General features: G+C 40.1%; 3 protein-coding genes across 11 annotated transcripts; 2 read left to right on the top strand and 1 right to left on the bottom strand.

Annotated features, from left to right (window-relative positions):
- Nucleotides 1-267: 267 nt before the first annotated feature.
- On the top strand, nucleotides 268-2,142 carry LOC143907841 (cytochrome P450 6a2-like). Its single transcript, XM_077424855.1, has one exon. The coding sequence runs from the start codon at nucleotides 514-516 to the stop codon at nucleotides 2,020-2,022; it is 1,509 nt and encodes a 502-aa protein (XP_077280981.1). The 5' UTR covers nucleotides 268-513; the 3' UTR covers nucleotides 2,023-2,142.
- A 1,459-nt stretch (nucleotides 2,143-3,601) lies between these two features.
- Nucleotides 3,602-11,149, bottom strand: Nvd (cholesterol 7-desaturase nvd). Of its 9 annotated transcripts, none has more exons than XM_077424985.1 (7): nucleotides 11,037-11,149; nucleotides 10,598-10,948; nucleotides 6,966-9,813; nucleotides 6,689-6,873; nucleotides 6,388-6,554; nucleotides 5,505-5,683; nucleotides 3,602-5,159 (listed from the first exon to the last, which is right to left on the bottom strand). In XM_077424985.1, the coding sequence occupies exons 3-7, from the start codon at nucleotides 7,053-7,055 to the stop codon at nucleotides 4,455-4,457; spliced, it is 1,326 nt and encodes a 441-aa protein (XP_077281111.1). In that variant the 5' UTR covers nucleotides 7,056-9,813; nucleotides 10,598-10,948; nucleotides 11,037-11,149; the 3' UTR covers nucleotides 3,602-4,454. The 9 variants fall into 9 exon arrangements, with proteins under 9 accessions (XP_077281111.1, XP_077281175.1, XP_077281130.1 ...); XM_077425049.1 differs by having other exon boundaries at nucleotides 6,966-8,731; XM_077425004.1 differs by lacking the exons at nucleotides 10,598-10,948; nucleotides 11,037-11,149 and adding an exon at nucleotides 10,162-10,271 and having other exon boundaries at nucleotides 6,966-8,355; nucleotides 8,499-9,813.
- Nucleotides 11,150-11,312: 163 nt separating this feature from the next.
- Pcm (5'-3' exoribonuclease pacman) lies at nucleotides 11,313-19,435 on the top strand. The gene is made up of 18 exons (XM_077424442.1): nucleotides 11,313-11,584; nucleotides 11,826-12,263; nucleotides 12,380-12,824; nucleotides 12,898-13,148; nucleotides 13,222-13,385; nucleotides 13,476-13,858; nucleotides 14,044-14,336; nucleotides 14,403-14,689; nucleotides 14,770-15,046; nucleotides 15,182-15,451; nucleotides 15,569-15,729; nucleotides 15,814-16,196; nucleotides 16,284-16,666; nucleotides 16,912-16,989; nucleotides 17,065-17,244; nucleotides 17,337-17,573; nucleotides 17,642-18,124; nucleotides 18,202-19,435. The coding sequence occupies exons 1-18, from the start codon at nucleotides 11,510-11,512 to the stop codon at nucleotides 18,358-18,360; spliced, it is 4,947 nt and encodes a 1,648-aa protein (XP_077280568.1). The 5' UTR covers nucleotides 11,313-11,509; the 3' UTR covers nucleotides 18,361-19,435.
- Nucleotides 19,436-19,504: the final 69 nt, after the last annotated feature.

The following is a 19,504-nucleotide window of genomic DNA, read 5'->3' as shown; positions in this document are numbered from 1 at the left end:
GTTATTATTATTATTATATATAAAATACTATACATCTTCATATCCCTAATTGTATTGCTCGATTTCGAGCGTCGTGACCCTTCTGCATATAAGTATCTGTTCAATTATAACGTTCAAATTTTTTATTAAAAACAAAAAAGCTAATGTTTTTTTTTTTTCAGTTTACATCAGAACCAATTTGCATTTCTAAAAAAACAAGAAAAAAACAATGCTAGTTCTGGTGTTGGGAGAAGACTTTGAACAGTGACTCGGCGCGCCACGCGTGCATCAGTGGTGCTCACAAGAGCCTCGATCACCGTCGTGTTCAGACGTGTTAGTTACGGTTTAAGTTACAGAGTGTGACATACTTATATATAATAAAGACAGTATTCAGAGTGTATAAAGATCAAGATTGTCGTGTTCCCTGCCCATCTCATCATATTTCAAGTCGTCCCTGATTATATTTCCAATATCTGGCAGTGTACATAAATATATTTGAACAGCCTAAGTCACTTGTCATCCGAGAGAAGCAATATGACCGTTGTGCCGGTGTCTTTGATTCTCGGAGCGCTTATAGCCCTCTATTTCTACTTGACGCGAAATTACAAATACTGGCAAAACCGTGGTGTTCCGTGCATGGATGGACCCTTGCCGGGGTTCGGACACATGCTGTCGGTAATCTGCATGAAGACAAACCTCGGCGATTTCTGTTACAATATCTACAAGGATAACAAGGGTCGCAGCATGATCGGGATTTACCAACTTACGTCGCCGTCGTTGATGATTATCGAGCCGGAGTTAGTGAAAACGGTGCTGCAAACCAATTTCTCCAGTTTCTCTGAGAACACCATCAATATTGACTATGAAGTGGATCCGCTCGCGTCATATCATCCCTTCGTTCTTTCCGGCGAGAAGTGGCAAAACAGCAGAAAACGCTTGACCTATGCATTTTCCAATACGCGACTGAAGATCCTGCTAAAAAGCGTCAAACAGGTGTGCGCGACGTTAGAGAAATATATCGATGGAAAGCTGAGTAACGTCACGAAGACATCAGAGTTTGAACTAAAGTCCTTGTTCTCCAGATACACCGCTCAAGTAGTAGCCGCCGCTGGTTTCGGCGTAGATGGACACTGCTTCGATGACGAGAAAAAAGAGATGTCTTTCCGAGAAATCGGAGAATCTATTTTTGAGCCGTCCACGCGAAATAAAATTATGTTCGCTCTCGTGTTCCTTATTCCATCGTTAAACAAAATCATTAGAATGAGAGTCATTTCAAAGCGCGTCGAACATTTCTTCAGGACGTTGGTTGCAGATCTCATGGAGCAAAGGAGAAGGGATGGAATACCCAGGGCTGATTTTCTCCATTTAATGGCCGAACGGGAACGGGCGGAGGGCGATAAATTCGACACTGAAATGCTCACGGGACAGGCGATGTCGTTCTTCATCGGTGGCTACGAGACCTCCACTGTTATGAGTTTCATCGGCTTCCATCTGGCCAGTCATCCTAAAATACAGGAGAAATTACGCGAAGAGGTGGTGACCGTGCTTGACAGATACGACGGTGAAATCACTTATGAAGGTTTAAAGGAGATGACATACATGGACCAAGTTTTCAACGAATCGATGAGAATAGTACCTGCAGGAGTACTCATGAAGAAACGATGCACGCAGGAAACCGAGTTGAAAGGCTCGGATGGAGTTGTCTGTCGCGTGCAAACCGGAACGGAGGTCCTGATACCAGTTCAAGCTTTGCAAAACGATCCGCAATACTGGGAAAATCCTGATGAGTACAATCCTGAAAGATTCAACCCGGACAGAAAACACAGCATCGAGACATTCGCCTTTCTTCCCTTTAGCGAAGGTCCGCGATTTTGCGTGGGGATGAGAATGGCTCAGCTACAGATGAAGGCAGGTCTGGCTATAATTCTGAGAAAATATAGCATAAAACTATCCCCGAGAACGCAAATACCTTTAAAGATGATTCCTGGAGCCATTTTATCAACACCAAAAGGTGGTCTGTGGGTTTATTTTCGGCATCTTTAACACGAATATCTTCTTTCAAATTTTTTCCGAGCTTTTAGCTTAGAAACTTATAAATGATTTCCTTATGTACGAAGAAAAAATTTCTGTCTTTACAAAAAATAAAATTCTCTTCAAATTTTATCAGCTTTCATGATTGTTATTTTTTTAATACAGAAATAGAAAAGATACTTGTGTAATTATATGTTTTTTTGTAACGCAATTTTTTATGCAAATATTATAAGCTCTTAATTTAGCAAGAAAATAAGTAAAATTTAACTATAATGTTTAGTTTCTTTGTATATTTATACAAAAATAAGAGATTAGAATATTTGAAATTATATTATTCTTTATAAAATGTGTTTTATATAAATGTGATTATATAGTTTTCAATATAGTGAGAAAGTCAGAATATAGTCATCTTTACTTTGTCTTTATATAAGAATCAACAGATAAAATCTAGCAATTCTTTATAGAACGTTTTTTTGTATGAATTACGTTATTGTAATAAGATCTATAAATTTCTGAATCTAACATTGTTTTGAATTGTTAAATTGTTAGAAATATATTCATAATAAATCAAGGCTGACAATGAGCTACGACTAATTGTCAATTACTTAATTAAAAATAGCACATGCAGGTATCTCATCACTATCATAATATCTATACTTTAGAATGCAACATATTCTAAAAACCGAGAAAAATATGAAAAATTGCACGTCCAAATATGGAAATAAAAAATTTTGTAAATATTATTTTAAATATTTTAAAATAATAAAAGATACACATGCATTTTTCGCACGCAGTGTTACGAAACTGAGGCGCGTGCCATTTGCGCTTCGGATCAATTTCAAGGTTAAGAAATACATGAATAGATAGCGAATAAATCACTTACCCATCGGTGCTCCATCATCGCTCGATGCCTCCCATTGCAGATCTGCTTCCTCTGCTCCTTCTCCTTCTCTTCCTTCTCCTGCTCTCAAAGTCCCATGTCCCATCCGTCATCCGTGTTGATCTTTGACGGCACTCGCACATACGCACTCGTGAACGCACTCGTACCTCGTAGTTATTATTCGCCAGAATGACAATCGTGTCGTCGCAGCTGAAGATGACGCAAGGAAGATGGATCGCAGGAAGCAACGATCCGTTCGACAAAAATTAATTAAGCGTCCCACGCGTCACACGTCACACGTCACACGTCCCGATTCCCGAACGAATCCTGCGCGACGCGCGACGCGGACGCGACAGCGACAGGAACAATTGTGAACTTGTGAAGTCACGCGGCCAACTTCACCTTAATCCGTTTAATCTCCCGCGTGACAACGTAAGTCGATGTAATGGCTAATTAATATGAAGTCGCGATTTGATATTGTGTAATTGTGCGATATATTTGCGAATTACTTTTGCATAAATCCCACGCGAGGTGTATGTATTATTATCGAATTATTATTAAACTGCGTATCGATATACGGTCTTGCAGTATTCGTTTGAATTATTCGCCGATTCCGGAAACGGCCGGCTAGTTAAATTCAAAAAAACGCGAGAAATATACTTGATATAAAATCTTAATCAAGTACAACATTAATTATCTTTTAGCTTTTTGATTCATATTTTAAATTCACAAATTGCTTGCATAGTGTCGCCTCGATTTATGAACAATTTACGTTAATACCGGGAACTAATTAATTACAATATTAATTCGTTACGATATGTACAATATAAATTTCGCATTTGTCGTAAACAGGCTAGCAGCTATCTACGATCCCACGCGTATTATTCTCCATTTGTTGTTAAAAGATATCTAACATAAAAATAATTTACGCGTATGTCAAGCAACTATATAAAATATCTGAAGTGTTGTTATCTAACGATGATACCTTTCGACGATGATACGATAAAGTTATTGCGTTATATGTAACGATAACTGCAATTTGTTGTGAACTTTAAGACATTTTTCTTCGTAAAATAGCTCACTAATTAAACTGATAGAAACGCGTGAAAGATAATGTCATTGAATGTCAATACGTCAATTGAAATTTCTATACTATAGAACACATAGATACAAGAGTTTTTATAGAACAATACTGCATTACATTTAGTTTTCATAATTTATATTTTTAAATTTTAAATATAATATATATAAAAATTAGACTCATCACCATTTTGTACACAATGAGCGACAATTTATGTAACAACGATTAAAATACAGTTACATTCAACATATAAAGCGATAGTAAAAACTATATCGACACACTGACAAAGATTTAATCTTGTTTTAGATCAACAATTATTTATACTACAATTAACAATATCTCTCTCTCTCTCTCTCTCTCTCTCAAACGCGTTTTTTTTTTTTTTAATTAACATTATACACAAGTTACCTGCTTTAATAATAAAAATAATACCTAGAAATATAACAGAAAGTATACAAGTTAAATTTCAAAAGGGAGGTATCGCTACCACTCCAGGTCCTTCATAGCCGTCTGATAGGTGGGACTGTGATCAGAGTAGAACTGCGAGTACCAACGGCGGTATGCGAGAATGGCACGGTCCTCGCGCACCAGGATCGGTTGCCGCTCATATTTCTTGTAGTTCCAGATCATGATGTCGCGCTGGAACATCACGCACTCACCCAGAAAGACCAGATTGGCGTACGGCGCCAACAGGGGCGGCGAGAATATCTGATGGGTCACCCGTTGCAGCAGCGGCTCGATCGGCGTTACTGTCTGCAGGATGCACATAGGTCCAAACGACGTGTCGATCATCAGCTCGACGTAACTAGGCCCGATCTGCTCGATGACCACGTTGATCTCCATCACGTTGAAGCGCTCCAGCAGGATCAACTTGTGGCACATGTGCAGGCCGGCTTTGTGCCTCTTCCTTCTGCCGAAGCCGTTCTCCGCGACCGCGAGGTGACGATCCCCGTTGCCGCTCTCGATCCGATGGATCGACGCACCGTTCAAGTTGACACGCATCTTCGCTGTTTCTGCATCCGCGTTTGCGTCCTCGTCCGCCTGGTTGTCATACGAACAGTGCGGCTGCCATCCCCTGTTAGTGATCCACAAGTGTCGAGCCAGCCAGGACAAGTTACCGGAGAGGAATATACCCGGGCCGTGTACCGCGTCCAGATGCGCAGGATCAGCCCCGTTCTCAGCTATATCCTAATGCACAGATCAACAGGTATTAAGTTTACTGTCCATTTGAAAGAACTTCCGAAGAAAAAGGATAAAAGAATAGAATAAAGAAGGAGTGAAGTAAAAGAGAGTAAGTCTCTCTCTCTTTCTCTCTCAATCTTTCTCTAATATTTTTTTCTCCAGTCCATGATTCGGGAGAGTGATTCTTGACAGCACTCTCGAGTGAGACACTGATGATTAATTTAATTCACCTATGTTTTGTAACGTCTTATGAACTATAACTGTCTTCTTTCTTTCCTAGTTTATACGAGTGGCTTTTGCGTGATAAAGTGTACACATCTATTATATCAGAGAATTGAATGCGGGACAAACCTGTATGTGGCAGTTAATGAGGAACTCATTACGACCTTGGTAGCGCCATGTCCCGTTGGAAATTAATGTGTGCGGCTGGGGTTGCCAGTCAGGCTCAACTGATTCGGAGTGATACCAAACGAAGATGAGGTGATTTACTTCGCAGGACTTCCAGACTTTTGCTCGAGCGATGTGTGGCACTGTGCAAAAAAAAAGCAAACGGCTAATAGAAGTAGAATAAAAATGCATCGATAGATAATTTCTACAACTTTTCGTATTTCATGATTAAGAGATATAAAAAGTGATATGAAAGAATATAAATATATTCTTTCATAATTAAATATATAATATTGTATTACAATTATTACATAGATAAATTAAAGCAAAGCTATTTACGTTAAACAGAGTGTTTCGTTAATCATAGGACTCGCTTTGAAAATAGATTCAAAAGACAGTTCATATAAGTTCATATAACGTAACTGACGTTTTTTAATTATGAATATTTTTTATGATCCATATTTCTTGTGTCGACTCGCGCAGTTCGTGCGACTAATTTAATTGTTTCTTGTCAAATTTATATATTATGTATGAAATGAAGAAAACTATTGAACATCGTGGTATAATATTTAAAGAATATTCGGCAAGAGTATATACAAATAATATAGAAGCAAGTAGGAATTGCGAATAACTAGGCCAGAAAACGATGTATATCAAGACGATCTGCCAAGGGCGCCCGAAATTTAAACGCAAATATTTGTATGTTAAAATGCGTAAACAGGTATTTCGATGCAGGAATGTGGTCCGAGGGTGTAAAAAAACATCCAGTCCGAACATCTTAGCCGATATACCATACAGAAACTATGGGAGAAAAAGGTAACGATATTATGTAGAACTTGATTAATACCCTTTTCAGTATAAGGTATGCTCTCGCAGTAGCCATCCTCTCCGCGAAACTTCCAGCTATGAAAAGGACACTCCAGGCAATCTCCCTTGACACGGCCACCCTCTGCCATATTTGCCCCTAAATGCGGGCAATACGCGTCTAAAATGTTGACTACGCCTCTTTCGGTTCTTTAAGAAATTCGTAAAACGTTATGTGATAAATATACAGAGTGTCTTATCTCAAAAGTTCCAAGGTATATCTTAAAATGTATGGAAGAAGTGAGGGGAACTTAATTCGAAGGAAATTCCGCACCCTAACGTACCTGAACACCGCGAAATTTTCACCGAGAGCAGACACGTGTTTCACCTGACCTCTTTTTATCTCCGAGCTCTCGAGTAGGGCGAACCATCCGTTCGGATAGACTGGCGGTAGTTTACCCACCTTCCGATTTTTGCTAGCCATATAAACGCTACCGGTCTGCCGCGTTTTACTCTCACTTCTCAAATCCTTTAACAAATACCAATTTATAATCTTAGAACACTTTGCAGGGAAAACACAGAATCGGATAAATCGGATAAATCCACTTGGTCGACACTCACTTTCACCCAGTTGAACTTGAAGAAATACGCAAAGTAGATTAGAAGGACCAGCGACCAGATGACTGTGATCCAGATGACCAATTCCAACATTGTCACTCTTATCCCGGTATCCCGTTCTCTCGATTTTCCTTCAGTTTCCTTATTTCGACGTGCCAATAGACACGTGTCCTCGCGAGTCCTCGCTCCGTTCAATTGCACAGTGAGAATGCAATGTATACAAGAGTGATCGCGCGCTCTCGTTGCAGGAGAGTTAAACAAGAATGTGCAAAAGCAAAACGGCCAGAAACGACGACGAGGACGGGAGTTAGAAAGACGGGAAGAAAAAGAGTTAGACGGGTTGGAAGAGGGTGAAGGATGGGAGAGAGCGAGGAAACTACTGGGCGAAGAAGACGACGCGCGCGTTCGCCGGTAGCCGGGACAAAAAAGGGCAAGGAGGACTCCTGACGAGAAGGGACGGGACAAGGACAAGGGCGACAGTGTGTGGCGAACGAGAGGACGAGAGGGAGAGAGAGAGATCGGGAGGAGAGCACGATGATGAACGTTCGGTATATTTTAGTTAGTATGTAAACGCACGTGTGTGTGCATCAGCGATGCGTATGCAAGACCTATAGCCGAAGGGCTAAGGGACGGGCCGGTTGTAGAAGATTGGAGAACGGGGGCGAACCCGGGGGATACGACGGAAAGAGGAACGGAGAACGCGCGTCGCAAGTAGGGCAGGAAAGAAAAAAAAAGAGGGTAAAATAAGAGCTTGCTACTAGAAAAGGCGCTCTTGCTCGGAAAAGGAGAGACCGTCTTGAACTTGTAAAAGTTTTCGGGCAACTGAAACACACGTGAGGTCCATCTACGGCTTATATATGCCGACCGTACCCTGCCGACCGTTTCTATCGAAATGCCGTGTTTTTTTCCCAAGTCGCCCTGTCGCTCGTCGCCGATCGACTCGGTCCCGCGTCGCGTCACGTAAATGGTTACCCGATTATGTATGCCCGGCCACGAAGACGCGGACAAGCGAACGAGCAGCTTATATATCGTGCCACCTATATCACCGGATCTAAAACCGCCGCGACTCCTCTTCTTCTCCACCTCCTTTTTCCTTACTCCTTCATCGTCCTCTTCGTCTCGACTGACCGGCCGGTGTGCCTCTCTTTATCGAGACTGTATATCGATCGCGATGCCACCAGCTCGCCGATGTATCCGTTCGTCCGTTCGTTCATCCGTTTAGCATATCGATTCCAGCGGAGAGAATGTCGCAAGGATTTGCATTTATATTCTGATGTTTTCCCGCCTTCATACACGATCATGTTGCCAAGACGAACGTGCTCCTCTTCTTGTCCCGGCAGAAAAAAGACTATTCCTCTCCTTCCGGTTCGTCTCGTTATTTTGTCATTGAACGCTATCGAACGGCGATCGACGTCAATAGACCTGTTCGTTTTAGCTGAACTTATATTGCACGATTCATCTTTATCTTTTTCTTTTTTCATGTTGAAGAGAAAAGGATAAAAGATGAACTGTGCAAGAAGTTCAGCTAAAACGAACAAGCCTACTGAAGCTCTCCTCTCAGTCCCTCCTTAAGTTCCGACCTCCAAAATCCTTACGTCGCAAAATTCAGCTTCGTTTTTCAAACATCATCCAAAGGGTATCGTATGAATGCAACGGAAGATTGCGCTTGTTCATCGAAGCGAAATATGAGTCGGGGCATCGAGTCGTATAAAAAAAGCACTGGTCACTAATGCATCCAAAGACAGAGGTAAAAGCTTTAATGGAAAAACCTGAAGCAAGAAGCGTATGTATAAATTATTAATCAGATCTTGTCCTAACGGAATTGCAAGCGATTCAACATGTAAATTATATGCGATTACTCATACGAGACTGCACTCTTGCGTTTCATGCCTCTGCTTTAGAACAAGAGTAAATACTTCGTGTTATATTTTTCGTTGCTCTGTATTTCTACAAAGGATCATCAGCTTCATTTTTTCATCAAACTGGTACATTCCTTTTCCTATCGGATAAAAATGTAAGTAGAAGAGAAAATTGACCTGCGAGCATTCTCGAATTGAGAGTAAAATGTCTCTGACGGATCGAGGGATAGACGGTCGGAAATCCGTTTTTGTAATTTAAAAATCTGTGTCGGGTTAGTGGCCGTTATCTTAAACATTCTGGGTAAGCGTAAACACACCGTGCGGTCAGCCGAGGTAATGTGAGATGTGGTGTAACGCTTCACATCTCCGATGCACACGAGAACAAATTAATTATTCAAACGTGTAGCGAGACGAAGAAACGATCTCCGCCGAGAGATCAGCGGTGCCGATAAGCGGCCCTTTTAAACGACGCGTTTTCCCATTTATATCAAGATTTATCTCTCTCTCTCTCTCTCTCTCTCTCTCTCTCTCTCTCTCTCTCTCTCTCTCTCTCTCTCTCTCTCTCTCTCTCTCTCTCTCTCTCTCTCTCTCTCTCTCTCTCTCTCTCTCTCTCTCTCTCTCTCCCTGTCACTCTTCTTTTCTGTCTGCCTTCCTTCCTGCAGGTCCAAAATTCTAATGCTCGCCGCCGTCGCCGGTACGGTGGCGCGTAATATTATTCGGTGAGACGCCAATAATGAGGATCGTTTGCGATCGCTTCTATGCTCTATTCGCTCGCGTCGATCGAAAATGAGCAGGACGGAGACAGCTAACACGTGCCGTACTGCGTGGCAACGATCAAAATGTTTAAGCAATGCGTCAGCTCGAAAGTGCTTGACCACCAATTTTTGCGGCAGAGAATACGCAGGCGATCATCTTTCAGTTTTCAGCCGGTACCCGAAACGCACTTCACGCGCGAGTATGCCGCGTTGCCTTCACCGGAACGATTTGAGGATCTATAAAAAATCCGAGGACAATTCAGGTCAAGGCAGAGAAGCAGCTTTAAATTAGTCGCGTCTAACGTTTAAGAAACATCAAAAGATTAATTACTTGTACATTGATAGCTAACACAAAAAATCATCACTCTTCTTTATATATTCTTGCACGCAAAATGGCAATTAGGCAAAGATAATTTCAGGCAGGAGAAACTCCCCTTCTTTGTAAACATTTATTTGTTGATATTAACTCATAATTAATGAATGGCAATGTGATCGACTGCTTCGATTAATTAATTTAATTCAATTTTAAATTTAACTCAATAATATTGATTTTAAAAAATTAATTTGATTAATTTTAAATTTTACCTAGCATCCGCCGATACTGTTATTCGCAAGCTATCCTATACTGCTAATTCTCGACAATCATCAGCCATTGTTAATTGTTACTTTGCGTTACGTTGCTTCGAGAGGAGCACAGTAATTTAATTATCACATATTTATCTCAATAGTTGGTCCGTTTTCTATTGCTAAACTGGCTGCATTAGTTCAGAGTTTATCTTTTTCCTTCCAATGTGGAGTACTTAAAAAAGATAAACTCTGAACTAGTGCAGCCTGCAGTTCAGCTATAGAAAACAGACCCATTATAGTCACACATAGTGCTGCGTTTGGAAACGTCACCCGAGTGCACACGAGTATACTCCCTTCTCTTTCTATCTCAGCGAGTTAGAAAGAGAAGGTAATATACCTGGGTGACGTTTCCGAAGGCAGCCAATATATTATTAAGATAACAGACGAAAAATACCTCTTTAAATTTGCGATAATCAAGCATTGCGTCTCTGTTTCCATCCTTGATGAATATAGCTTTGATATAACATTCTCTTCGACACTGTTTTCCTTCTCGTAGAAGGTAGTGCGACCCATATGTCTTTCCGTTCTTATCGTCTGCGCTTATTTTAGAGACACCGACTACCATAATATTTCCTGAGATGGCATTAAGATGCAAATACCAACGGCAACGAATTGCTGGCCGCTGATTCCGATAATTAAAGCGACCACGATTTAACAGTGATTAACTTAATCGCGGCGATTAACTCAACCAGCTTTAAAAATAAAAACTACGCAATTCGTTGTTCCTAACCTATTTTCTCCTAACCTATGTTAAACAATGAAAAAGTTAATTATTCCATTAATTATAAATTAATCCGTGTTAAGGAAATAAATGTTTGGTATTAATTACTGACGTGATTGCCGTTTCAAAGATGGAGAAGAAAAGCCGCCCTATTGTCTCCAATCAAATAACACGTCTCCATACTCTCCAGCTCTCCATTGCCGGACAATGCCGGATGGCGTATTGCCGCTTTGCCGCCTGTTGCCGCCCCATCGAGACCTTTTCTTTCCCGCCCCATGAGAACGGCGCTTTAGAGCGGAGCCGCGGAGATGATCACGTATCCCGGCCGGCGCGCGGCCGGCGGCCATTCCGAATCCAGTCCAGGATTCCCGCACTCGTTTTCCCATCTACGTCTGAAACGGACAACCCGCGACGGACGTTACCGTCGAAGCAAAGTCACAGTTGATATAGCGTACTCGCGCGAGCGAAATCTTTAATTTTGATAGAACGACCTTTACGAGAGGGACGCGCGAAGCGCTTGCCACGGGCACAGAGTCTTTAGTCGGGGAACGTGTTTATTTCGACGTCGGGAAGCAAGGCCTCAGGATGGGTGTGCCGAAATTCTTCCGATACATAAGCGAGAGATACCCCTGCCTCAGCGAGGTCGTGAAGGAACATCAGGTATTTAACGGAGGGAAGAGAGAAAAAAAGCAATACAAATCCTCATGCTCGGGCGACGGGGCCCCTTTTTTCTTCGCCCTACCATGCTCCTTCGTCATTTCCTTTTTTCCTTATTGCGCGCAAAACAAGATTTGCCTTCTATTCAACGTTTCAGTAAAGATATTATTTTTTTACAGCCTCCCCCCACCCCCACCCGTATGCAGTAATCACAGTCATTGACATTATTCCCCTTTCTTTTTAGATACCGGAATTCGATTATTTATATTTGGACATGAACGGTATCATACATACGTGTTCCCATCCGAACGACGACGTCTGCTTCCGCATCACCGAGGAGATGATTTTTAAGAATATATTTCACTACATAGAGGTGCTATTCAACATGATCCGCCCGCAAAAGTTGTTCTTTATGGCGATCGACGGCGTCGCGCCTAGAGCCAAGATCAATCAGCAGAGGGGCCGGCGTTTCAGAGCCGCCAAGGATGTCGAGGTGCAAGAGGCTAAAGCCAGGTCCAAGGGTATCCCGATACCCAGCGAGAAGAGATTCGACTCAAATTGCATAACCCCGGGAACGCTCTTTATGGCTAAACTGGGCGAGCAGCTCAAACGTTTTGTCGAACATAAGACTTCCACTGATGATGCATGGAAGAAGTGTAGGATACTGTTCAGTGGCTCTGAGGTAATCCTCCGACAATGTAACATAAGAGAGGACAAATATAATTTGCCCTCTTCACAGAAATAACGCTGGACACTGAGATACTTGATATTTAATATAACGTATTGAATCTGTTTTAGGTCCCCGGAGAGGGAGAGCATAAAATTATGGATTACATAAGGTACATGAAGGCGAGCAAGGATTATGACTGTAACTCTAGGCATTGTTTATACGGTTTGGATGCCGATTTAATAATGTTGGGTCTCTGTTCACACGAGCCAAACTTCTCTCTTTTGAGAGAGGAAGTCAAGTTTGGTAAGCAGCAAGTGAAAATGACCCCCGAGGAGACAAAGTTTTGCCTTCTTCACTTGACGCTTTTGCGAGAGTACATAGAGCACGAGTTTTCGCCGCTCAAGAATAAGCTATCCTTTACATTTGATATCGAGAAAATAATCGATGACTGGGTTTTGATGGGTTTTCTGGTAGGAAACGATTTTATTCCCCATCTGCCAAATTTACACATTGCCAACGGTGCACTGCCAATTCTGTACCGTGCATACATGGAAGTATTACCAACTCTGGAAGGTATGTTATCAGTTATCTTAAGTTTATATCTTTATATAATTAAATAAATATTATATATTGTTTTTTGCTTCAGGTTACATAAATGAAGCGGGAACATTACAACTCGACCGTTTTGAAAAGTTTATGGAGAAACTTAGTCGTTTAGACGTAGAACAGTTTAACGAGCATTATGCCGATATAAAGTTTTTTGAAAGTAAAACAGGTAGAAGGCCCAATGAATCTGAACGTCATGTATATAAAAAATCAGACGACAGCGAGAACGCATCTCCAAAGAAAGCGCAAAATAAAGATTTAGATGCACTTATTAAAAGTACTACGGAGATGGTACTTATTTGAATATTTTTTTATGATCGCTGTAGATAGCTGAATAAGTGAAAATTAATGCTTTGCAACACAGTCCTTAGGTAATTTTGACGATGATGATGATGTCTTTATAGAGTATAGAGATAATATGGATTTAATAATAGATGATGAATCCGATAGTGATATATACAATATGGAATTTGTACAACATAAGAAAGATTACTATATGAACAAGTTAGAATATGAGAACGTTGACGAGTGAGTAATTTATAGATACGTATAATTTTACACAAAATGGCTGACGTTAGTATTACAGTATTTTCACAAATATACTTTAATTATTTCCAGAGAAGTTTTACGTTCGCAGGCTGAGGGCTATGTGAGAGCGATACAGTGGAATTTGCATTATTATTATCACGGCTGTTGCAGCTGGTCGTGGTATTATCCGCATCATTACGCTCCGTATATTTCAGATATAAAAGACTTCAAGGATTTGAAGTTAGAATTCGAGTTGGGAGAGCCGTTCTTACCTTTTCAACAATTGCTAGCTGTGTTACCGGCATTTAGCAAAGAACTGTTGCCAGAAGCATTTCAATCGCTATTGACGGAGGATTCTTCTCCCATTATCAATTATTATCCACATAATTTTAAAACTGATCTAAATGGAAAACGACAGGAATGGGAAGCAGTTGTACTTATCCCATTCATTGATGAAAAACTGTTGTTGGCTGGTGAGTAATAATCCTTTTCTATGTCTTGAAAATATCCATATTTATGTGGAATAAAATTTAGATGTTTAAATAATAAATTTTAACGAGATAAGAAATTTATTTTTTGCTTGTTAGAATAAATTTTAAACTCTCCTTTAAAATACCAATATAAAACGTTTAAATTTCTCTCTACTTATCTGTGACAGCTATGCAGCCACACTTATCGAGATTGTCGACGGAAGAACAAGCAAGGAACAAACATGGGCCGATGTGTTTGTACTCGTATACTGACGAGATCCAAAGTGTTCATAAAGCAACCGTATATTTTCCAGAATTTGTCAGTTACGCTGAAGTAAAATTAATGAATCGCGATGACATTTTCGTTCCGAGAGAACAGTTGATTCGAGGATTGTCCCCAGGTTTTGATCTCGACGTTTATTATCCAGGATTTCCTACACTACGGCACTTAGATCATACGGCGCATTTGGACAAAGCGAAGGTACGTATATTGGAATTCGATATTATTATAAATCTTAACAAGTTGTTATATAAATATCTTTGTTAGGTCAAAGTATTTCAACAACCTTCAGTCGGGGAAAATATGATTTTAACCATAATATCGAAGCCAACGCCAAGTTTGACAACTTTAGCGTCGGAGCTATTGGGAAAGAGCGTATATGTGGAATGGCCGCATTTGAAGGAGACCCTCGTGATTGGCGTAGCTGACTGCAACGTGAAATTCAGTTTAATCAATCAGTTAGACAGTTACAGTGACGCTAATCTAAAGAAAGAGGAGGTAAAGGTCGCGTTAGCCGCGGAATGGAAGGCGCACAAAAAACAAATCAAAGAAATGTAAGATGACATTATTAATGCTCTCATTTATGATGGAGATTGAGAACGTAATATAATATTTTGGCGATATTTGCTTTTAGACATATGTCACGTCTTGGGATAGATATTGGCAATACGGATGTGTTGCTTTTTACTCGCTCATTTTTGGGTAGCAAATATATTTTTGGTGGTCAGGGAAAAGTTACAATCGAGAAACAGTGGAACGATTATCCTACGGTTTACGCTTATCAGACTGTAGTCAGAGATATCTCCGTTTACAGCAAAAAATTGACAGTTTACGAAACTATGCATGATATTTTTATACCAGGAACCTTTTGTTTCATGTTGGGACATCCTTATTACGGTGCGATGGGAGAGGTACAATCACATTGAATTTTTTCTTGTATCATATTAGTTATTGAGATTAATGATTCTAATGACTCTAATTAAATTACTTTAAAACTTATTGGAACGGAATTTAGTTTCACTTAAAAAGATTTTATGAATCTACAGGTCATACAAAATAAGGATATTTCAAAGTCGCGCAGAATCAAAATTTCTATAAAATCGGTAAAGGAGCCAACATTCGACGCCATTAAACAAGTTTACACGCAACAGAAGACGCGATATATGCACGGCAGTATTGCCGCGCAACGTCTTGGAATAAGTAGTCATCTTTTAAGCAGAATCACTGGGACAATTTACGTTGTACAACCAATGAAGGAGGAACTTACAAAATATAACCTCGGGTTGAACTTAAAGTTCAATAAAAGGAATGAAGAGGTAAGAAATATGTTTTATTCATTACGAAAATAAATTTTATTCATTATATTAAATATGACTGATAATGTTACACAATCTTAATCATTTTCCGTTTTTAATCTCTCAAAATTTTCAAAGGTGCCTGGTTATACCAGAAAGGAGAACAGCCAATGGTTGTATAGCACAAAAGCGATCGAACTGATTCGAAATTATATGACGAAATGTCCTATCTTGTTCGAACGTTTGGCCCACAATGTGACGAACGATATTTTCCAAGAGGGAGACCTCTTCGATACGGGGTACATTGCGTATTTTCTTATGTCACAAAATATGATATAATATATCATATAATGATATAATAATGCAACGTGAACATTATATAGATCGGATGAGCTGAAAGATACAGTTGCGTGGCTGAAAACAGAACTGCAAGGTTTGGACAGTCGCGTTTGCGGGATGGACGTCATCGAAACGGACCTGATAAAACAGATCGAAGAGGAAGTAGAGAAATGCTTGAAGACTGAGGGGACCATGGCGAAAACAGTTTTTCTGCAAGTGAAGCCGCAGTTACTTTACAAGCCGGGTTTAAACTTGCGTAACGTGCCGCCCGATCCAAATTCCCAAAATCGTTTGTTCGATAGAATTCGCTGTATCAGAAGCGGCTTTAGCGTACCGCTCGGAGCTAAAGGCACTATCATAGGGGTACGAAAGGGGAACGCTCCGCTTGACACCATGTACGACGTTGTGTTCGATAAGCCTTTCATGGGTGAGAAATACATAACTTTCCGGAACTTCAAATATTAAGAGCCCTGGAACTTTTATGGAATATTTTTTGTTTACGTGTACATTGCAGGCGGACTTACGCTAAACGGTTGCTCTCAATTTCGCGGTTATCGCTTGGCAGCTACGGACTTCATAAATATTAGTTTCGGCGAAAGAACGGAGCACGGAAATCCGAATGAATTGATGGAATGTCGAAAGCAAACAGCGAATTCCGCTTCTCCCAGCAAGAACGATCAATCGTCGACGGTACCATACCCGCCAATGCAGCTCGCTAAGAAGGGTCTTGAGAAATTAAATCGTGAGATTTGTTTGGGTATGGCGCAACACGGCATGATAGAATTGAGTCCGAAAACAATACCGTGTAAAGTATTACAACATCCTCAAAACGCGCCACCTAATCCTAATCAAGCATCCGAGTTTCAAGAGTTATGGAATGAATTGCATAAGATACAGGTAAATGTAGCGGTGTAGAGTTGCGAGGTTGTTTCACGAATCTTAAAAGCGTCGTCTACAATGGCAGCAGGAGTATACAGTAAGACGTAAGCAGTAAGTTATCGACTAATGGGATTTTTACAATTTAAGAATAATCGACTGTGATTGGTCAATAGCTTACTGCTTACGTCTTACTGCATACTCCTGCTGCCATTGTAGACGACGCTTATAATATAGATATTTTGCTACAATATTTGCTTTAATAGAAGCCGAATGGACCGCCGGAGAAAGTAGCATCTAGTTCAATGACGAAAGTCAAGCCATTTAGCAATGATATGCAATCGGTAAGCACTGAATATTGTACTTTTAAAATTTCATTTGTTTCATTGCTATATTTCTAAAGGATCGTTATATTACAGCCGCAAGATCCTAGCGCGTTTTTGAAAGCTGTGTTGAAAATTCCTGACGTAAATCCGCAAACGAGTAAGCAAGAAAGTAAACAATCTACGCCGCAACCAGCGGGGACGCTTCAGAAAGCGACAGTTTTACAGAAAGCTGAAACTTTGAACCCTCCACCTTTGGTACAACAGTTGTTCGATGTATGCATTTATATTGTGTTAATTCATTTATATTGTGTTATGCCTATATATATAATAATTTTATATCTAAAGATATGTATGCGTTTGTTTAGCACGCTCGACGAACCGAACAGAAAAAGGAGAAAGTAAATCCGGTCTGGTATAGCTCGCAACTGTTAAGACATTTTTCGTATAACGGAGCTGGCATACCGAAATATAATTATATTGTCGACGAAAAGACAGGTTTAATTAGCGCCCACGTTATGTTGGAAAATGCAAAGGTTTTTAAAGGAGATCCTTGCACCACTCACGAGCAAGCCGCAGAAAGCGCTGCAAAAAAAGCGTACAAGGTAATGATAAGTGTACAAAAAGTTTCCTTCGATCTTGATTATTTTATTAATCTGACGCTTATTGTTAGGCGTTAAATTTTAATAAGGCGTCAATGCACGATACGAAAATAGTGATGACGCCTCAGTGGTTTAATACTCAACAAAATAACTGGATCCAAAATATCCGGCCTCCTATGATGCCTCCTATGGGCCCTTTGAAAATGCCGCCAGTCCCGCAGACTCTGCCTATGCAGCCTAACTTATTCTATCCAAAATGGAATCCAAAAATGCCACCGAATCCAGCGTTCGGACAAGTCGCATCGTATAGCCAAGTCATGCAGCAGCAAGTGAGACATCAAGGGCAACAGAAAGGTCCTCAGAACGGACCGAAGATGGAGATCAGGAATAGCACCGCGTTCGTTCCGTTACAAGCTCAGAAAAAGAGTAGAAACGCCAGCTTACAACAAGCCTCGAAAGAGCCGAATCCGAATACTAAGAAGAGCTCCAGTCCTAAAGCGCAGCAGCAACAGCAGCAAAAACAGCCGCAGAAACAAGAGGAAACGTTGCCCAAGGTTCGTAAATAAAAGTTAAGTCGTTTCTTTTTGTCGCATTGATATTTGTAATCGAATCGCCAATTTCTCTCACGCAGAAACAGAAGTCGGAAGTTGTAAATAAAGCCAGGGAGAAGACGTCGAGCGAACCGCAGAAACAACAATCGCAACAGCCGCAACAAAATGCGGGAAAATCGTCCAAACCCAGGAAATCACGCGTCGCCGCGAAATTCGGCGCCCTTATCGAACGGTGGTGAACCCCCCCAGTGAAAATTCTGTTTTATTCTTGGGATGGGGTAGATCTTTGCAAATTATATGTAAATACAAGATAATTATATCGATCCATCCTTTCCCCATCCGTTCGTTTTCTACATTTTTATAATAAAACCAAGCAGACCTTTTACTCCGAACATTTCTAACGGGCCAGTACATATTTCATTTCAAAGGCTTTATATTGACGCACCCATTTTTCGCATTTACATACGATCGCATGTCTGTGCACCAATAATACTTAGAGGTTCTTTCAAGTCAAATGTATATACACGCACTGAAATACGTAACGTATAATGTAAAGAATATAAGTGAGAATGATTTTATTTTGTATCGAATGACTTATTTTATATATATTTTTTTTCATTTTACAATGCATCGGTGTGTCATTTATACTAATAACTTTTTATTTCTTGATTTTGCGATATTCCATCAAGATAAATAAGTAATTTTTTAATTGTAAAAGGGTTGAAAATTATTTATCGAAATATATTTTAGGATATTAATAATATCTACACAAAAAAGATTGGAAGTAGAACTAAATCATGAAGATTTTGGTAGATATGTTATAGTCAAAGCCCGAAACGCGGGCATCCCTAGGATTGACTAGTCAAAAGCCGAAACGCAAAACTTATTTCGGGCTTTGACCAAGACGCTTGGTCGTCCCCCAGGATTGACTAGTCAATCCTAGGAATGCCCGCGTTTCGGGCTTTGACTATAACAGATATATTATTTATGATCTTTTTTCGTTTATAACATATTTTACTTTTTATTGTAAAAATGTAAAGTATATCGCGTGTGTGCGTAACGATCAGTTTGTACTGTTATTTACATTATTAGAAGTGGATTAGAAAGAATGTGTCATTTTTTCTTTTATTTTTCGAAGAGTATTTCAGTTCCTAGTATAACATTAGACAAAAGTAGATTAATTTGATTACTTAATAATGTGCATCACGATTGTTAGAAGACTGTGAGATACTGATTTTTATTGCAACGTAGTCGCCAATTTGCATATAAGCATAATTAATATGAGGCAGCATTAAATGTGTTATATATGTAAGACATTGAGAAAGTGATATTTTGATTAAGTCCCTAAGTAGAAACATATATCTTCGATGAACTTTTCTGTTC

Source organism: Temnothorax americanus, unplaced genomic scaffold (assembly GCF_048541705.1).
Source record: "Temnothorax americanus isolate GAGA-0224 unplaced genomic scaffold, ASM4854170v1 Scaffold11, whole genome shotgun sequence".
Taxonomy (NCBI): domain Eukaryota; kingdom Metazoa; phylum Arthropoda; class Insecta; order Hymenoptera; family Formicidae; genus Temnothorax; species Temnothorax americanus.
The sequence above is the reverse complement of the archived record's forward strand: the minus strand, read 5'-3'. Positions and strand labels throughout refer to the sequence as shown.

What these genes read in the sequence shown, in the direction of transcription:
- LOC143907841 (XM_077424855.1), top strand. Translation starts at nt 514, where the DNA reads ATGACCGTTGTGCCGGTGTCTTTGATTCTCGGAGCGCTTATAGCCCTC.
- Pcm (XM_077424442.1), top strand. Translation starts at nt 11,510, where the DNA reads ATGGGTGTGCCGAAATTCTTCCGATACATAAGCGAGAGATACCCCTGC. An exon ending in TCAATAAAAGGAATGAAGAG is followed by an intron (nt 15,452 to 15,568) that starts GTAAGAAATATG and finishes AAATTTTCAAAG; the next exon opens with GTGCCTGGTTATACCAGAAA. An exon ending in CTGCAAAAAAAGCGTACAAG is followed by an intron (nt 17,574 to 17,641) that starts GTAATGATAAGT and finishes GCTTATTGTTAG; the next exon opens with GCGTTAAATTTTAATAAGGC.
- Nvd (XM_077424985.1), bottom strand. Translation starts at nt 7,055, where the DNA reads ATGTTGGAATTGGTCATCTGGATCACAGTCATCTGGTCGCTGGTCCTT. An exon ending in CATACCTTATACTGAAAAGG is followed by an intron (nt 5,684 to 6,387) that starts GTATTAATCAAG and finishes TTTTTTGCACAG; the next exon opens with TGCCACACATCGCTCGAGCA. An exon ending in TCATTAACTGCCACATACAG is followed by an intron (nt 5,160 to 5,504) that starts GTTTGTCCCGCA and finishes TCTGTGCATTAG; the next exon opens with GATATAGCTGAGAACGGGGC.